The following is an 18318-nucleotide window of genomic DNA, read 5'->3' as shown; positions in this document are numbered from 1 at the left end:
CGTCAGTATTCCTTAATTTGTTTGTATCTTTCCATTATTTGTTGTATGCACAGTCTATACTTGTTAAGTCTGAGTCTATGATTTGCTAAAGACATCTTGGGGACATTCAGAAAGTTGACCTAGGAATGCCTTCAACCCGTTGCTTACCTTTGGCTTTGTGGTTTGTAACTCACGTTTTCTGGCTTTCTTTTTGCTATCTTTATTTGCTTTAAGCTGTCCAGCTCAAGTTTGTCCCCCCCGTTGTCCAGATCTTGTTTACTGTATGCTTTCACAAACTCTCTTTTTGTAAACCGGCCTTTAAATCCTGTATCTTATCTTGTTACATTTGCTGTGCATTCAACGACCGAGATCAAATGTCAGGCTGTGTTTTCCAGGGAGCTTGGTGTTTATTTTTCTTTCTCTGACATCAAAGTGAGAGGATTTATATGACTTTCGCACTAGCTCCGGGGAGTGCTTGAGGAAATCTGCACAATGTTGTTTCATTTCTAGCACCCAACAAAATTTAAATGTCTGTAAATTAACTGTGCTGACGGTCAAATCAATACATTGAATGATGCTATTTCCACACATTATCGTTTGTGCGCTGTATACTTTTATCATGAAAACTGTATTTGAGTACTGCCGGTAATGGCAGTACATTACCATACTAGGCATACTCTGTTACCTCACTTCACTCTGTTCTGCACCACTCCAGACTACACCACTCCACACTGTCACCACACTCTTCTCTGCACCATTCCACTCTAAGCCTCTCTACTCTACACCGCTTCACTCCACTCTACTCTATACCAATGCACTCCCCCCACACTACTCTGAGATGCATCACTGTACTCTTCGCCACTGCACTCCTCGCCACTCTACTTTTCAGCACTGCACTCTATGCCACTGCACTTAACTCTGTACCATTACACTGTGTCCCGGTGCACTCTCTGCCAATCCTCTCTATGCCACTCTAACCTACTCTGCACCACTGCATTCTACTCTGAAACAATCTACTCTTATGCACTCTGCACTACTGCACTTAGTACCACTCCACTCTACTCTGCACCACTCTAAGCTACTGCACTCTATGCCAATACACTCTACACCACTTTACTCAAAATCAGTGCACCCTAGGCCAATCTACTCTACATTACTCTAATCTGCTCTGCACCACTGCTCTCTACTCTGAAACAATCTACTCTACTGTACTCTGCACCACTGCACTACGCTCAACTCCACACCACTGAGCAACTGCACTCTACAACACCGCATTCTACACCACTTTACTCAAAAGCTGTACAATCTTTGCCACTGCACTCTACAACACTGCACTTTACACCACTTTACTCAAAACCAGTGCCTTCTCCTCCACTGCACTTTATGCCAATCTAAACTGCACTACTGTACTGTACGCCACTGTACTCTACTCTGTGTCACTGCACTCTATGGCACTCTACACCATTACACTCTACATGGCTGCTCTCTACACGACTGTATCCTACTCTGCACCACTGTACTCAGTCACTGCTCTCTGCACCACTCTACTTTGAACCACTCTACGTCACTGCACTCTACGTCACTGCACTCTACGTCACTGCACTCTATGCCACTGCACTCTATGCCACTGCACTCTATGCCACTGCACTCTATGCCACTGCACTCTACGCCACTGCACTCTACGCCACTGCACTCTACGCCACTGCACTCTACGTCACTTCACTCTACACAACTTCACTCTACTCTGAAACAATCTACTCTATGCCACTGTGGTCTACGCCACTCTATTCTACACCACTGCACTCTACACCATTTTATTCAAAACCAATACAGTGTACGCCACTGGACTTTACGCCAACCTACTCTGCACACTGCACTGTATGTCATTCTACTCTACACCACTGCACTGTATGCCACTCAACACCATTGCACTCTCACTTTACTCTGCACCACTCTACACCACTGTGAAGTACACCAATGCACTTTCCGTCACTTTACACCACTGCACTCTACAACACTCTTCTCAGCAGCACTGCACTCTCCGCCACTAAGCTCTATGCCATTCTACTCTGTGCGACTTTACTGCTGTGCACACTTCCCTATGCCACTGCATTTTACACCACTTCACTCTACGCCTCTCCACTCTGCACCACTCTACTCTATGCCTGTGCACTCTACCCCACTCTGCAGCACTCCAGCTTAGGCCACTCTACTCCGCAACACTCCACTCTACACCAATGCTCTATACGCCACTACTCTATGCCTCTGCCCCTTACTCTACCCTGCACCACTTCACTCTACACCACTTTACTCTACTCTGTGCCTTTGTACTCTACTGCCACTCTACTCCATACTGCACCACTATAATGTACTCCACTGCAATCAGTGCTGCGCCACTCTACCCCACTCTATGCCATTGTGTTCTACCTGCACCTCTGTACTCTACCCTGCACCACTCCACTCAACTCTGTAACAATCTACTCTGTGCCTCTACAGTCTATGCTGTGCCACTGTTCTCTATGCCACTTCACTCTATGGCACTCTACTCTGCAACACTGCTCTCTCTGGGACTGAACTCCACGCTATTCTACTCTGCATTGCCCCACCCTATGCCACTGTTCTCTACGCCAATCCACTCAAATCTACTCTGCACCCCTGCACTCTGTGACACTCTATGCCATACCACTGCACTGTATGCCACTTCACTCTACTCTGAAACAATCTACTCTATGCCACTGCAGTCTACACCACTCTATTCCACTCTGTGCCACTCCACACTACTTCACTCTATTCTATACCGTTGCACTCTATGCCACGGCACTCAAAGCCATTGCACTGTAGGCCAACCTACTCTGCCCCACTGTACTGTACGCCATTATACTCTTCACCACTGCACGGTATGGCTCGCTACACCATTGCACTCTCTCGCTGTACTCTGCACCACTCTACTGCACTTTACGCCAATGCACTGTATGCCACTCTAATCTACTGTGCACCAAATAACTTTGACACTGCACTCTATGCCACTTCACTCTATGCCTCTCTACTCTGCAACACTCTACCAGTGCACTCTACCCCACTCCACCACTCCACTCAACTCTACTCTATGCCACTCCACTGTGCAACACTGCATTCTATGCCAATGAACTATACGCTATACCACTCCACTCTGCACCACTTCCCTCTACACCACTTTGCACTGTGCCCCTTCACTCTGTTCTGTGCCATTGCACTCTACGTCCACTATACACAATCCTGAGCCACTCAACTGTACTCCACTGCAATCAGCGCTGCGCCACTCTACTCTATACCGTTGTGTTTTACCCTGCACCACTATATTCTACCCTGCACCACTTCACTCTACTCTGTAACAATCTACTCTATGCCACTGCACGGTCCCCTACTCCACTCTACGCCACTGCACACTATGCTGCACCACTCTACGCCTCTACAGTTATACCACTGTTCTCTAAACCACTGCACTCTACACCACTCTACTCAAAACTAGTGCACCCTATGCCACTGCACCTACACAATTACTTTGTGCCACTGCACTTTACACCACTATAGTCTACAACATTCTACTCTATGCCACTGTGTGCTATAATACTACACCATTGCATTCTGTGCAACGCCACTCGCTTCTACTCGGTAGCACTGTACACCACTTCACTGCTTTTTGCCTCACTCTACGACCCTGCACTTCACAGCCTTACACTCTGATGTTCTACTCTGTATGATTGCATTTTATGCCACTGCACTCTACTGTGCACCACTCAGCTCTATGCCACTGTACTGCACTCAATGCCACTGCACTCTACACCACTCTGTGCTACTGCACTCTACCCTGCACTTATCCACTCTAAGCCACTTCCCTCTATAAAACTCTATTTCACTCTGCGTTACTCCACTCTACGCTCTTGCACTCTACGCCACTGCAATCTACTCTGCACCGCTCTACTCTATACCACTGCACTCTATGCCACTGTACCATTTCACAAATGCACTCTACGTCACTTTCCTCAAATCCATTGTGCTCTATGCCACTGCACTCTAAGCCAGCCTATTCTGTACCACTGTACTTTATAATACTCCACGATACTTCGCTCTATGTTGCTCTACTCCATTAAACTGTGCTCCACTGACACTGCTCTATGCCACTCCACTCTACAGCACTCTACTCAGTTCTATGTCATTCTGTTACACTACTCCACTCTATGACGCGCAATGCAACTCCCTCAATGCCAACCATGCTACTTTACTCCACTCTATTCTAAGACACCCTACATCATGCCACTCTGACAATCTACTCCGCTCTACGCCACTGTTCTCTACAACACTGTACTGCACTCTAAGCAACACCCTCTACACCACTCCATGGCACTCTATGCCACTCTTCTCAACTTGACACTGTATTCCACTCTACGCCACTCAACTCTTCCACTCATTTACACTCTACTTCCTCCCCAACACTCTACGCTACTCCATTACACTCCTCTTCACTCCTCTCCACACAACTCAACTGCACACCACTCCATAGCACTCTACTTTACTCCACTTAACAACACTCCATGCCACACTCCTTTACCCCAGTGAACAGCAGCCAGTCTGGTGTACAATATTGCAAAAGCATATTGGCAAAGCCAATAGCTCTTGCATTAGCGAGACCTATTGGCTTTGCCAAGGCTTGTTTTATTATTTTTGGCTGGGCGGTTATGTGATAGCTTTTGGCTCAAACATAAAACACACTACCTAATGATCGGCATTTAAATGGCAGAATAACTGTTCTGCAGTTGTTTGATATAACGTTGGTTGCTGCCTAACTTGTTCGTTGCAGGACTTTGCTAATTTGTCCTGGAATAAAAGGACCTCATTTGCAACGCCTCTCCCCTCCCCCTCTCCGATATGCCTCTGTCGTGTCGGTCTCTTTAAATGAAACTCAGCGTGGTACTTTTTGGTTAGCTTAAGCCTTCTTTTGGTGCCTATAGCATGAATGCATATGCCTCCAGCTGGTTGGCTTCCTTTATTTTGATTCATTCCTGATTTTGGCAACAATCATTACATTAAACTCAAAGCTCTTGCGTTGTGCAGGCCATTTTCTATCAATGCAAAACGCTAATATCATACATGTTGTAGGACAAACCTGTATCATTTCATATTGAAAGACAAATGAAAGTACTGCCCTTGCGTATCCTGACTTATTTAGGTTTTTTGTTTTAGGTTAAACGGTTCCAGTGCTCTTTCGAAGGGTGTCCTCGAACATATAGCACCGCTGGGAATCTGCGTACCCACCAGAAGACTCACAGAGGGGAGTATACATTTGTCTGCAATCAACTGGGCTGTGGCAAGGCCTTTCTTACATCATATAGTCTCAAAATTCATGTTCGCGTCCACACAAAGGAAAAACCATTTGAATGTGATGTCCATGGGTGCGAGAAAGCATTTAATACTTTATATCGGTAAGTTTGTTCTGAAAAATATATTTGCTCCCAATTTTATAATTAAAGTATTAATTACATGGCCATTCATTAAGCTTCGTTTTTTTTTAAAGACATCTCTTTTGTAAGAGTTCAAATTTCTCTAACCAATTTTCGGAACTTTTTCTGGGCTTTTCCTCCGTGCATACCTGAAAATAATGTTATCCATGTTGTTCAGTTGTACACCATACCTAGATGTCAACTCCTACGCTTTTTCAGTGTAGTCACAATTTTATGTACAAGGGTATGTATAAAAACATTTTTTTCTTTGACATTCAGTATAAATCACAAGTTACAAAACAGTCCATTTTAGTTTCATTTGGACCAAGTACTAATTGATTTAATTGTATTAGTGTCCTTCCGCTGCCCGTGCTTCTCTGTCCATCATTACTACTTCCATGCCAAACCTTAGGGTTGCTTTTAACTTCCGTCCTATAGGTTTGTTTGTTGTTGCCTTAAATTGTTTTGGAATTCAGTGCTTCCTTTTATGGGTACAAACAAATGTCACGGACTATTAAAGCCGTTTGTGACTTTGTTTTACAGTTCAACGCTTCCTTTTAAGACAACAAACATATGGCATGAAATATTAAAGCAGTCCATGTGACTGCATGTGTTTGTAGGCTGCGCCTCTTCTCTGCGCATACAAAGTATGTGTCTGTTTAAGCACACACTAGTCTGAAATCGGACTCCCATAGTCTTTCCAGTCACATGCCTCAGCCCAGGCTGCCACTAAGTAACATAAACATTTTGGACACATCTATGCCTTTTCAAACACAAAATATGTGACTTTTTAAAGAGTGCCTCAATTTTAGGCAGTGCTGCAGTTGATCCATTTCTCCCTAAAACCTGTCCTCAATCTCCTTTGTATTCCATATCTTCTTTAAGCATACAAAGTATGTTTCTATCTACCAACACCTTTCCAATCTACCCCACTCCACTCTAATTTACCCAACTTAAATCTACCCCACTCTACCCAAATCTACCCCACGTCACTCTACACCAATCTACCCCTCCAGCCTGCCTCAATCGACCTGCTCCAGTCCATCCTACTCTGCTCTGCCACACTTCACACCACTAGCCTTTATCCATATGGAACAGCTGGCACACTGTTGTACAACATTGCTAAAACACATTGCCAAAGCCAATGGCTCTTGCATAGGTGAGATCTATTGACTTTGCCAATACTTGTTCTTCATTTTAGCGTCCATGAGGGGGTTCAACAGACCCTTGTGTTGTGAAGACATTTTAACTTAGCAGTCGCTAAATAACTTTTTACAACTGAGCTTCTTGCAGTCAACTTGAAAATATCCCTGAACATCTTTCAACTTGTTCCCCAAAAGATCTGCCTACACCTGTGCCATATGTGTATATATATATATATATATAAACACAGACTTTTAGCTGGACCTTTGCCTCTGTGTCGGCGGGCTCACGGCAGGGGTAGCCACCCCCAAACATTCAACACACTTTACCAGCGTCGTCTTTCTCGTAGTCTCAGAAAGAATAACACAGGAGCCGTGGCCTCAAGAAACCCACAGCAGACCCCACCGACCTCAAGAACTACCGTCCCATCTCGCTCCTCCCGTTCCCGGCCAAAGTCATCGAGAAGACCGTCAACAAACAGCTGGCCGCCTTCCTCGAGACGAATGGATCCCTCGACCCCTCACAGTCCGGCTTCCGAGCGAACCACAGCACCGAGACCGCCCTCATCGCCGCCACCGACGACCTTCGAACCCTGATGGACAACGGAGAAACAGCGGCCCTCATCCTCCTGGACCTCTCCGCGGCTTTCGACACTGTCTGCCACCGCACCCTAGTACAGCGCCTCAGCAACATCGGAATCCAGGAGAAGGCACTGGAATGGATCACCTCCTTCCTCGACGGAAGAACACAAAGAGTCCGCCTACCACCGTACAAGTCAGAGGCCACCAAAGTCATCTGCGGCGTACCCCAAGGATCCTCGCTGAGCCCAACCCTCTTCAACGTCTACATGAGCCCCCTCGCGGCCATCGCACGCCAACACAACCTGAACATCATCTCCTACGCCGACGACACCCAGCTGATCCTCTCCCTGACCAACGACCCCGCCACCGCCAGAGCCAACCTGCACGAAGGGATGAGAGACGTAGCCGAATGGATGACGACCAGCCGCCTGAAACTGAACTCAGACAAGACGGAGGTCCTCATCCTGGGCTCCACGCCCTCCGCCTGGGACGACTCCTGGTGGCCCCCCGCCCTGGGCACCGCACCCAAACCGACGGACCACGCACGCAACCTGGGCTTCATCCTGGACTCCTCCCTCTCCATGACCAGACAAGTCAACGCCGTCTCCTCGTCGTGCTTCAACATCCTGCGCATGCTACGTAAGATCTTCCGGTGGATCCCCACCGAGACGAGGAAGACGGTCACCCAAGCCCTCGTCACCAGCCGACTGGACTACGGCAACGCCCTCTACGCCGGAACCACTGCCAAACTCCAGAAGAGACTCCAGCGGATCCAGAACGCCTCGGCGAGACTCATCCTCGACATCCCCCGACGCAGCCACATCTCCGGACACCTGAGAGATCTGCACTGGCTCCCGGTCAACAAGAGAATCACCTTCCGGCTCCTCACCCACGCGCACAAAGCCCTACACGACCAAGGCCCGAGCTACCTCAACAACCGGATCAACTTCTACACTCCCAAGCGCCTCCTCAGATCAACCAACCACGCCCTCGCCGCCGTCCCCCGAATCCGAAGAGCGACAACAGGAGGAAGATCCTTCTCCTACCTGGCCGCCAAGACCTGGAACTCACTTCCGACCAATCTGCGCCTGACCCAAGACCACCTCTCCTTCAGGAAGAAGCTCAAGACCTGGCTGTTCGAGCAGTAGCGGCACCCCCCCCCCTCCCAGCGCCTTGAGACCCTACGGGTGAGTAGTGCGCTATACAAATGACCTGATTGATTGATTGATTGAATAAATGGTGCAGTTTAATGCAGATGCAACGTCCTACGCGTTTCGGAGTAAGCCTACTCCTTCATCACGGGCCCGCTGGTAAAGTGTGTTGAATATATATATATATATATATATATATATATATATATATATATATATATTCATTACACATATTCACTGAAAAAAACAAAGGTTACAGTGACGTTATTGTTAGGCTCATGATTCTCCTCATACAAAACCAGTGAAATTCAGTTAGAGTTCACTGAGCTAACTATAACTTACGCTCCCGCAATGCACTGCTTAAGACATCACTCATGACATGGTCAGTGACATCACTGATGACAAGAGGGAGAGGTGTTGTGCCGCGCCTGACTTCGGAGCACGGGGCTCATAGCTCGATCCCCAACGCCGGCAGCAGCTCAGCTCAGCATCAAGTGACTCTCGGCAATAGCTCACTTAATCTCCCCGTTGGCCCCCAGTACCTTGAGACCTTTAGGGGTGATTAATTTGCGCTTTACAAATACCGGATTGATTGGACTGATTGATGAAATCACTGCTGATATCTTCCACAGACTCACACATCCCCCCATACAACCTCTTGTATGCCCACTCACACACCCATACCACCCGTCACATACCCATTCACAGACCCATACCAGTAACTCCTCCTGTTGCCTCCAGTAAGTCCCACAGCACGATTGCTTAGAGGTCTTTGGAGGCCACGCCCCCTTTCTCTATAACTCTGCAAACGCGCCTCCTGGCACACTGCTGGCTGGGGCATGAAGTCTCCTTGGCTCCAGAAGGTCCTGGGGGCCCACTACCCCTCCTGTTACCTTCAGTAGGTCCCACACAGTGGGATTGCTTAGAGGTCTTACTGGAGGTAACAGGATGGGTAGATGCCCCCCAAGGAACTTCAGGAGTAAAGTGGACTTCATCCCCCAACCAGCAGGGTGCCAGGAGGCGCGATTGCAGAGTGGTGTAGAAACGGTGCAGGCCTCTTGCGTCAGTCGGGTAGTATTTTCTTTTTTCTCTTTTTTTATTATAAAGGAAGGGGGGCTGTGTGGCCCCCTGTCCCTGGGGCATATTTGACTCTGGGGCCCCCATACCCTGGGCCATTTTTTAATTATTATTTTTTTTATTAAAGGAAGGGGGGGGAGCGTGTCACCCAGCCCCACACCCCCAGACCGATATTGGCCCAGGGACCCCATCCCCTAGGGCCTGGCCACAATACTGGGAGACAAGGTCCCACCCAGGGCACCCAGTAATTTTCGTTGGGGACCGCGGGGGATCCTGACGGCCTCTGCGTTCCCTTCTGGCTCCCAGTGTCCTGCGGGAGCCTGCATTGCTTTTGGATAGAGGAAGCTGCTGAACATGCAGCTCCCTCTGTCCAAAAGCAATTCTGCTCCGCTTCGTGCAAGCGAGAGCATTTTACTTGCTTTAGCTTGCAGGAAGCGGACCAGAGTTTGCTATGGATTGTCTGGTCTTGGTCCAGTAGCAGCGCCCAGTACACTGCTCCAACGCACACATTAGTGAACTGGTCCATGGTCGGCCGGCCAGATGGTTTATCTTTGGTCTTTTTGACGTCGCCGAGGTACCTCCAATCCAATAGGTCATCCCAACTCCTTTCTCATACACATGAAGTCGACAACCCCAAGCACCGCTCCAGTAACTCTTTGTGGGTCCAAGCTGTTGTGGGCCCCCACAATATGGCCACCCAACGTATTCCTGCCCCAAATCGCCCAAATCATCTGGACAAGGGCCACAAGCTACAGCTGGGCCTAGCCTGGCTGCCTCCACAACCCTGGAACATCTACAGCGTAGTCCTCCCCAACGGGGTCCCACGCGCTGAATCTCAGTGTATAGTACAGTCAATGACTCTGATGCTCCTCAAATAAGTAGTCACTTATAGCAATGTGGTGAACAGTGGAGGCAGCAGGGCCACAGTTCCCTCTTCGTCTGATCCTCTTCAATGCAGGGCAAGATAGGGAGGATGGGGCACAGCAAGACCAATCAGTCTGTGCAGTCCAGGCATGGATTTCCCCGTCGGCACACCTCCACTGATCCTTGTGGGAGGGGGGGGACTTCCTGTGCACCGCCAGGGCTCCACCAAACTGCCGAGTGAATCTCTGTTGGGGCCTTCTCTGTTCCGTGATGGAACCCATGCACCTTGGGGAGGCCAGCTCGACCACTGCCGCCCTGCCCAAGGCCCTGCAAGGCCCGCTTACTCACAGGGTTTCCGCTGCTACATCCAAGACGGAGTCACCCCTCCAGTTCAAAGTCTGGCACAGTGCTACCTGCTCCCTCCCCACCTCCGTGAGCCCCATCCGGGCAGTGACTCCCATGGAGCTCAACTGCCTCCTTCCGCACCTCCTCATGCAGCCATGGTGACCTCCCAGGACTAGGCCTCAGTCAGTGGCCGGCTCCACATCTGCGCATCAAATTTACGGGGGCTGCCTCAGTGACTCACGAGAGTTCTGGGACTACCCAACACGTCCAGAGCCTCCTTCGTAGGTTGCAGCCTCGACCCATCCAGGCCAGAACACAGGCCTCAGCTCGCCGCGTCCTCGGTGTGGGGCACTTCTTTAATTCTGGTATGCCCCGTCGCATAACCCCGGGCCACCGAGAAGGGTGCGGTAATCTCCGCTGTGCCTAGGGCGGTGGTGGGATAGATTGGAATATCTGTTCTCTTCCAGGGGATCCTCATCAATAGTCATAAGCATTAGAATATTCCCGCCCATGCGCGGGACCCCGGAAACACTATATTATATGTGCCCCACATATATATACATATATATATATATATATATTCACTGAAAAAACCATAGGTTCTGTAGTAGGGGATCTCTGTGTATAGTCATAATCTAGTGAATAGTCCCGCCCATGTGCGTGGACCCCGGCAATCAAAAATAATCTCTTAAGTTGTCAAAAAATTGCAGAACTGCAAAGACACTTAAGAGAAAATTTAAAGACAAATAATGCAGCCTATATCCACAGGCTACACTGTCCAGTACTTCAACTAGAAATTCCACCAAAAATCCACAAACAGCAAAGCCTGTCCAGATTTCCCATGCTTTTACTGCAAAAAAACCCCTCAGAAATGATAGAGAGGAAGGCCTGGACAGACAAGCCCCATAGGCTGCCATTATGTGGTTTAAACAGGATACTGTGCCTTTAAGGAAACCTTCTAGAACCTTCTCCCAGTATCCCAGAATGCATAGCAGGTCCCACTGACTTCAGTTCTTTTTTCCGGCTCCTGCTTACAGGACCCTGGCATTGAGCTCTCCCTTGTTTCAAGGGTTTATTGCATGTTTTGGCACTTTTGTATTCTAAAAGTGTTGCAGTTTACTCTCTTGGTTTTCTCTTCTCTTCTGTGTGCTGCTTCAGGTGTTTTAGGGCTCTAAAATGCCTGGACTCTTTGTGAAGTGTCCAGCATGTGAGAGGAAGAAGGCCAGAGGTGATCCCCATGAGATCTGCATCGTCTGCCTCCCTGAAGATCATGTCCCTGAGGAGTGTGTCATCTGCCAGCAGTTTACAACTCGCACTCTGAAGGAAAGGGCGAAGATCAGGCTGTCTGGCCTTGAGGAGAGGCGCCTGCAGGCTGCAGGTGGGTCTGGGCAGTCAGGGAGGGTTCCCTCTGCCTCTGCTGAGGCCTCTGGGGGGCTCCCCAGAGGCAGGAAGCCCAGCAAGCGATCCAGGTCTCCGTCGACGTCGGTAGCGTCGACGTCGACGTCGAGAGGGATGACGGCGGTGTGCTCCCCTTCTCCCCGGGGCTCCGGGTCGAGACATCGGGACGACTCGACGTCGAAGCCACCGCTGACGAAGCCGCCGTCGACGTCGTCTTCGTCGTCAACGTCGAGGGCTGCATCCCGACGTCATGGACGGAGCAGGCATCGGCGCTCGCCGTCGAGGCGACACCGCCGGTCGACGTCGAGGGGATCCTCGACGTCGAGAGCATCCAGACGACGGCGGCGACGCTCGTCGTCGAGGGAGGACCGCTCGACGTCGCGGAGGCATGCGACGTCGCGGAGGAAGAGGTCGGCGTCGAGGGGTCGGCGTTCGGCGTCGAGGGATCGGCGTTCGGCGTCGAGGGATCGGCGTTCGGCGTCGAGGAAGAAGAGGTCGACGTCGCGGAGGCGGCGTTCGACTCCGGAGTCAAGGAAACGTCCTTCGACGCCGGAAAAGCGACGCTCGACGTCGAGCAGACGGAGGTCGACGTCTGGGAATCGGTCAGGATCTCCAAAGCGTCGCAAGAGGGATTCTAGTCCCAGGAGTCACACTGCTTCCAGTGGGGGACGCAAGAGGAAGCGGTCTCCGGCTGAAGGGGCGGGCTCTCAGCCCCCTTCCCCTAAAGGATCACAGGGCACGGTGTACTCTGCGGTGTACACTCCTTCTCGGCCTCGGTCGACGCATACACCTGTTCCTAAGGCGGTCACTCCTCCTCATCTGCCTGAGGAGGATCCTCCGACACTGCCTCCACTTCCAGCGGACGACCCGCCGCCACCGGTCCCTCCGCGTGGGCCGGCACCGCAGCCGAAGGTTCCTCCGCCGAGGTCCACTTCGCTGCCGTTTTTGCCTGTACCTCCTAAGGGGACCCCTAAACCTGCACCCAAGGAGGCTCCGAGGGGGACCCCACCACGGAAACCGGTGGGGAGGCCACGGACTGGCAGGTCTCGCTCTCGCTCTCGCTCTCGCTCTGGGAGGCGGGACAGGTCGCGACACAGATCATCCACGCGGTCGAGACGCCGCCATAGGAGGCGCGAGTCTCGCTCCCGCACGGGATCCTCTGGTTCCAGGGGGCGTTCCCCTACCCGGTCAGGATCACCGGATACGAGGGTGTCCCCAATTGATGACCTGGTGGCGTTCCAGGATGTCCTCTTGAGGGGCGCTGCGAAGCTGGGCATACCCCTGACGGTGCCCACGCCGAAGACGTCAGTGATCTTTGAGACATTGCACCAAAAACACTCGTCTCGCCCTCTCCTGCCTCTGGTACCGGGCCTGAAGGAACCAGCTATGGATCTTTTCCTCACCCCAGCGGTGGCAAAGGCGGCGCTAGGTTGCTGAGGAAGTACCGGGCCCCGGATTCGGATCCGGCGTTTCTGAGAGCGGAACCCCCTCCGGACTCCGTCATTGTGACGGCGGCACGCAAACAACATGCCTCCGCTCCGTCATCCACGGTCCCCCCGGATAAGGAGTCCAGGTGGATGGATTCGGCAGGGAGGAAGGTCTGTGGAACAGCCGCCACCTCCATGAAGGCTGCGAGTGCCACGGCGCTGTTGGGTCGGTACGCCCGCGCCCTCTGGGACTCCCTTGAGCGTTTTGCGGAGCACTTGCCTCGTGAACAGCGTGAGGATTTTCAGGAAGTGCTGAGTGAAGGGATGCTGGTGGCCAACCAGATCATCAGTGCGGCAGCGGACTCTTCCCTGTTGGCTGCTCATGGGTTTTGCCATGGGGTCAACCAGAGGCGTCACGCCTGGCTCCGTCTTACGTCCCTGAAACCGGACGCACAGCAGAGGGTGGCCAACCTGCCGTTCTCCGGCAAGTCTCTTTTTGGGCAGCATGCGGACGACGAGATGGCCCGCATGAAAGCGGAGGCCGAGACGCTCACGGCGGTGGGCTTTGAGAAGCCTAAGGAGACGAAGAAGCCGTACCGCCCTTTCCAACGGCGGTCCGGTGGACAAGGCCGTGGACGTGGCCAGGCTTCGGGACATTCGCAACAGCAACAGCAGTTCCGTAAGCCGTTCCAGAAGCGCCAGAGGGGCAGGGGAGGCCAGCAGTCGGCTCCGGCGCCCAAGGGCCAGGCCGGGTCTAGGCCCTAGGAACTTACTTCCCCCGGATCCGTTACCCACTCCGGTAGGGGGAAGCATCCAATTTTTTCTGGCAGAGTGGAGAAAAATTACTCAGGACAAGTGGGTGCTGAATATTGTTTGCAATGGATACAGTCTTCGGTTCACCAGCCCGCCTCCGTCGATTCCTCCGGTCAGCTCGCGGTTTCAGCTGCTAGAGCTCCAGGTGGAGGCCGATACCCTGTTAAGGAAAAGGGCGATAGAAGACGTGCCTCTGTCCCAGAGAGGAAGAGGCCTGTACTCCCGGTTCTTCCTGGTTCGCAAGAAGGACAAGAACGAGTTCAGGCCCATTCTGGACTTGCGACAGGCAAACAAGTGGATTCGCAGGGAAAAGTTTCGCATGCTGTCGTTGCATCAGATTTATCCTCAGTTGCAACAGGGGGATTGGCTCTGTGCCATAGACCTACAGGATGCATACTTCCATGTGCCCATTGCACGCAAACACAGGAAGTTCCTGCGGTTCCAAGTCGGCACCAATCACTATCAATACACAGTACTCCCATTCGGACTGAAGTCTGCGCCGAGAACGTTCTCGAAATGCATGGCGGTGGTGGCAGCGCACCTGCGGAAGAACAAGGTGTTTGTCTACCCGTACCTGGACGATTGGTTGATCAAGGCATCCTCCTTCTCGGAAGCGCGAGCACACTTCCAGAAGACGTGCGTTCTCTTGGACAAGCTGGGGTTGCACATCAACATGGCCAAGTCGGTCCCGACTCCGGTCCAATGCATACAGTACTTGGGAGCCTCCATCGATACGCTGTCAGCAAGCGTGTCTCCTTCGGAAGAGCGACGATTATCTCTCCTTCGGAAGGCTCAGGCTCTTATGTCGACTCCATCTACGACAGTGAGGACGGTGTCTTCTCTACTGGGTTCGATGGCCTCTTGTATCTTCCTGACGCCGCACGCACGCCTGCACATGAGACCGCTGCAGGAGTGCTTGGAGGACCAGTGGGATCAGAGGAAAGGAGCCTGGGACGACAGGATACGACTGTCTCTGCATGCTCTTCAGTCTCTGACGTGGTGGTGTTCGGCGGAGAATCTCCTCAGAGGGGTTCCTTTTCACAAGGACATTCCCACGCAGACTGTCGTGACGGATGCTTCTCTCCTGGGATGGGGAGCGCACTCCGGGACTCTGCAGATTCAGGGAACGTGGTCTCCGGTGGAGGCCACTTATCACATCAACTTCCTGGAACTCAGAGCTGTTCACTTGGCACTGAAGGCCTTTCTTCCGTCCTTCCAGACCAGCTCCCTGCTTGTGCAAACGGACAACACTACCACGATGTACTACCTCAACAAGCAGGGGGGCTCGAGATCTCGCACTCTGTCACAGGAGGCGCAGGCGATCTGGCACTGGCTCCTGGCCAGAGGACTGACGATAACGGCTGCCCATCTGCCAGGTGTGCAGAATGTTCAGGCGGACGAACTCAGCAGACTCATTCAGGAAAACCACGAATGGGTCATAAACGACGAAGTACTGGGAGAAGTCTTCGCAAGGTGGGGAACTCCAGACGTAGATCTGTTCGCCACCGCCGAAAACAGCAAATGCCGAGACTTCGCCTCCAGGTACTACCAGCCGGGGTCGCTGGGGAATGCGCTATGGATCAGCTGGTCGAACAGCTTTCTGTACGCTTTTCCACCCATTCCCCTGATTCCGGCAGTACTCATCAAGCTGGCCCGGTCCAGGGCTCGGATGATTCTCATTGCCCCGGAGTGGCCCAGGCAGTGGTGGTTCACGGACCTGCTTCACCGATCTCTCCTTCCTCACATTCGGTTGCCGTGCAGGCCGGACCTTCTCACGAAGTTCGGGGGGCGGATGTTACACCCCAGCCTCTCGTCTTTGAGTTTGGCGGCATGGCTCCTGAGATAGTGCAGTATGGACATCTGAATCTGCCCGAATATTGCATGGACATACTGAAGGAGTCTAAGAGACCTTCCACTAGGACTTCATATGCTTACAAGTGGAAGAGGTTTTGTATCTGGTGCCAGTCTAGGAACCATGACCCTACAACCTGCAAGGAAGATGTCATTCTTCCTTACCTTTTACATTTGGCGCAGTCTGGCCTTAATGTTCATTCCATTAGGGTTCATCTTGCTGCGTTGACTGCCTACAGGAAATGCCCTTCACAGACTTCTTTTTTCCAGATCCCTGTGATCAAAGACTTTCTGGAAGGATTGAAGAAGGTGTTCCCTCCTGTCAGGCTTCCCTCGCCTTCATGGGAATTGAATGTGGTGCTGTCCAGATTGATGAAGGAGCCTTTTGAACCCATTCACAAGGCTTCGTTGCAGCACCTGTCCTGGAAGGCGGCGTTCCTCGTGGCCATTACATCGGCCCGCAGGGTGAGTGAAATTCAGGCGTTGTGTTGTACTGAACCTTATACTGTGTTTCATGCTGCTAAGGTTGTGATGCGTACTCACCCTAAATTTCTTCCCAAGGTTATTTCTGATTTTCATGTCAACCAGACCATAACTTTACCTACGTTTTTTCAGAATCCTTCCTCTCCGGCGGAACGATCTTTGCATTCCCTGGATGTTAGGAGGGTGTTGAAATTTTATCTGGATAAGACCAAAGATATTCGTAGGTCAGACCAATTGTTTGTCAATTATGGGTCAGTCAGGACGGGTCTTGCTACCTCTAAGCAGTCCATTTCTAGGTGGATTGTGTCCTGCATTCAATTGTGTTACCAAAAAGCTAATAAGACCTTAGGAGGTAAGCCTAAGGCTCATTCCACCAGGGGCAAAGCTGCCACGACAGCCTTGCTCCGTAATGTGCCGATTGCAGAAATCTGCAAGGCCGCCACTTGGAAGTCGGTTCATACCTTTGCTAAGCATTACTGCCTGGACTCTGATGCCAGGGCAGACGCTCAGGTTGGGCAGGCTTCGCTGCGGAATTTGTTCGCACAGTAGTGGCGTTATGTTCTTTCTCCACCGCCGCTTTGGTGTGGGGATGGGCTTGCCATTCTATTCACTAGATTATGACTATACACAGAGATCCCCTACTACAGAAGGAGTAGTTTCTGTTCTGTAACTCCAGTTCTGTAGTAGGGGTATCTCTGTTATAGTCATAAGCGCCCGCCCTCCTCCCCGTTGGAGAATTGTTCATGTAAGTAATGCTACAGGTCTGGCGTTTTTACGCCTTCAAAAAGAACTGAAGTCAGTGGGACCTGCTATGCATTCTGGGATACTGGGAGAAGGTTTCCTTAAAGGCACAGTATCCTGTTTAAACCACATAATGGTAGCCTATGGGGCTTGTCTGTCCAGGCCTTCCTCTCTATCATTTCTGAGGGTTTTTTTTGCAGTAAAAGCATGGGAAATCTGGACAGGCTTTGCTGTTTGTGGATTTTTGGTGGAATTTCTAGTTGAAGTACTGGACAGTGTAGCCTGTGGATATAGGCTGCATTATTTGTCTTTAAATTTTCTCTTAAGTGTCCTTGCAGTTCTGCAATTTTTTGACAACTTAAGAGATTATTTTTGATTGCCGGGGTCCACGCACATGGGCGGGACTATTCACTAGATTATGACTATAACAGAGATACCCCTACTACAGAACTGGAGTTACAGAACAGAAACTACTCCTTATAGACCATATATAGTTAGGAATTAGCATTTACAAAACCTTATTTTACTCACACAAAACCATTGAAATTCGCATATATAGTTAGTTGCACTAACTATATATCGCGCACCCGCAATCCACTGCTGATCATGTCACATATTACATCATTCATGACATGGTCAGTGACATCACTGATGACATCACTGATGACATCTCAAATGACATCACGGATGACATCACTGATGACATCACTGATGACATCTCAAATGACATCACTGATGACATCACTGATGACATCACTGATGACATCTCAAATGACATCACTGATGACATCACTGATGACATCTCAAATGACATCACTGATGACATCACTGATGACATCTCATTTGACATTACTGATCACATTACTGATGACATCATTCATGTGATAATACGATGAACCTCTTCAGACTCTAATATAACCTTAGATACACTCAGTGTAAACAGACACTCACAGACTGTCACTCATCCATGGAGTTACTCACACACCTA

General features: G+C 50.8%; 1 protein-coding gene across 1 annotated transcript in view; it reads left to right on the top strand.

Moving 5' to 3' along the window:
- The window catches only part of MTF1 (metal regulatory transcription factor 1), a 263924-nt gene that overhangs the window by 58766 nt on the left and 186840 nt on the right, over positions 1-18318 (top strand). The window contains exon 2 of the mRNA XM_078681228.1: positions 5200-5438. Coding sequence (XP_078537354.1) covers positions 5200-5438 — 239 coding nt within the window. The remainder of the gene's footprint in view (positions 1-5199; positions 5439-18318) is intronic.

The sequence above is a fragment of the Lissotriton helveticus genome, chromosome 3_1 (genome assembly GCF_964261635.1).
Source record: "Lissotriton helveticus chromosome 3_1, aLisHel1.1, whole genome shotgun sequence".
NCBI lineage: Eukaryota > Metazoa > Chordata > Amphibia > Caudata > Salamandridae > Lissotriton > Lissotriton helveticus.
This window is presented reverse-complemented; position numbering and strand designations above follow the sequence as displayed.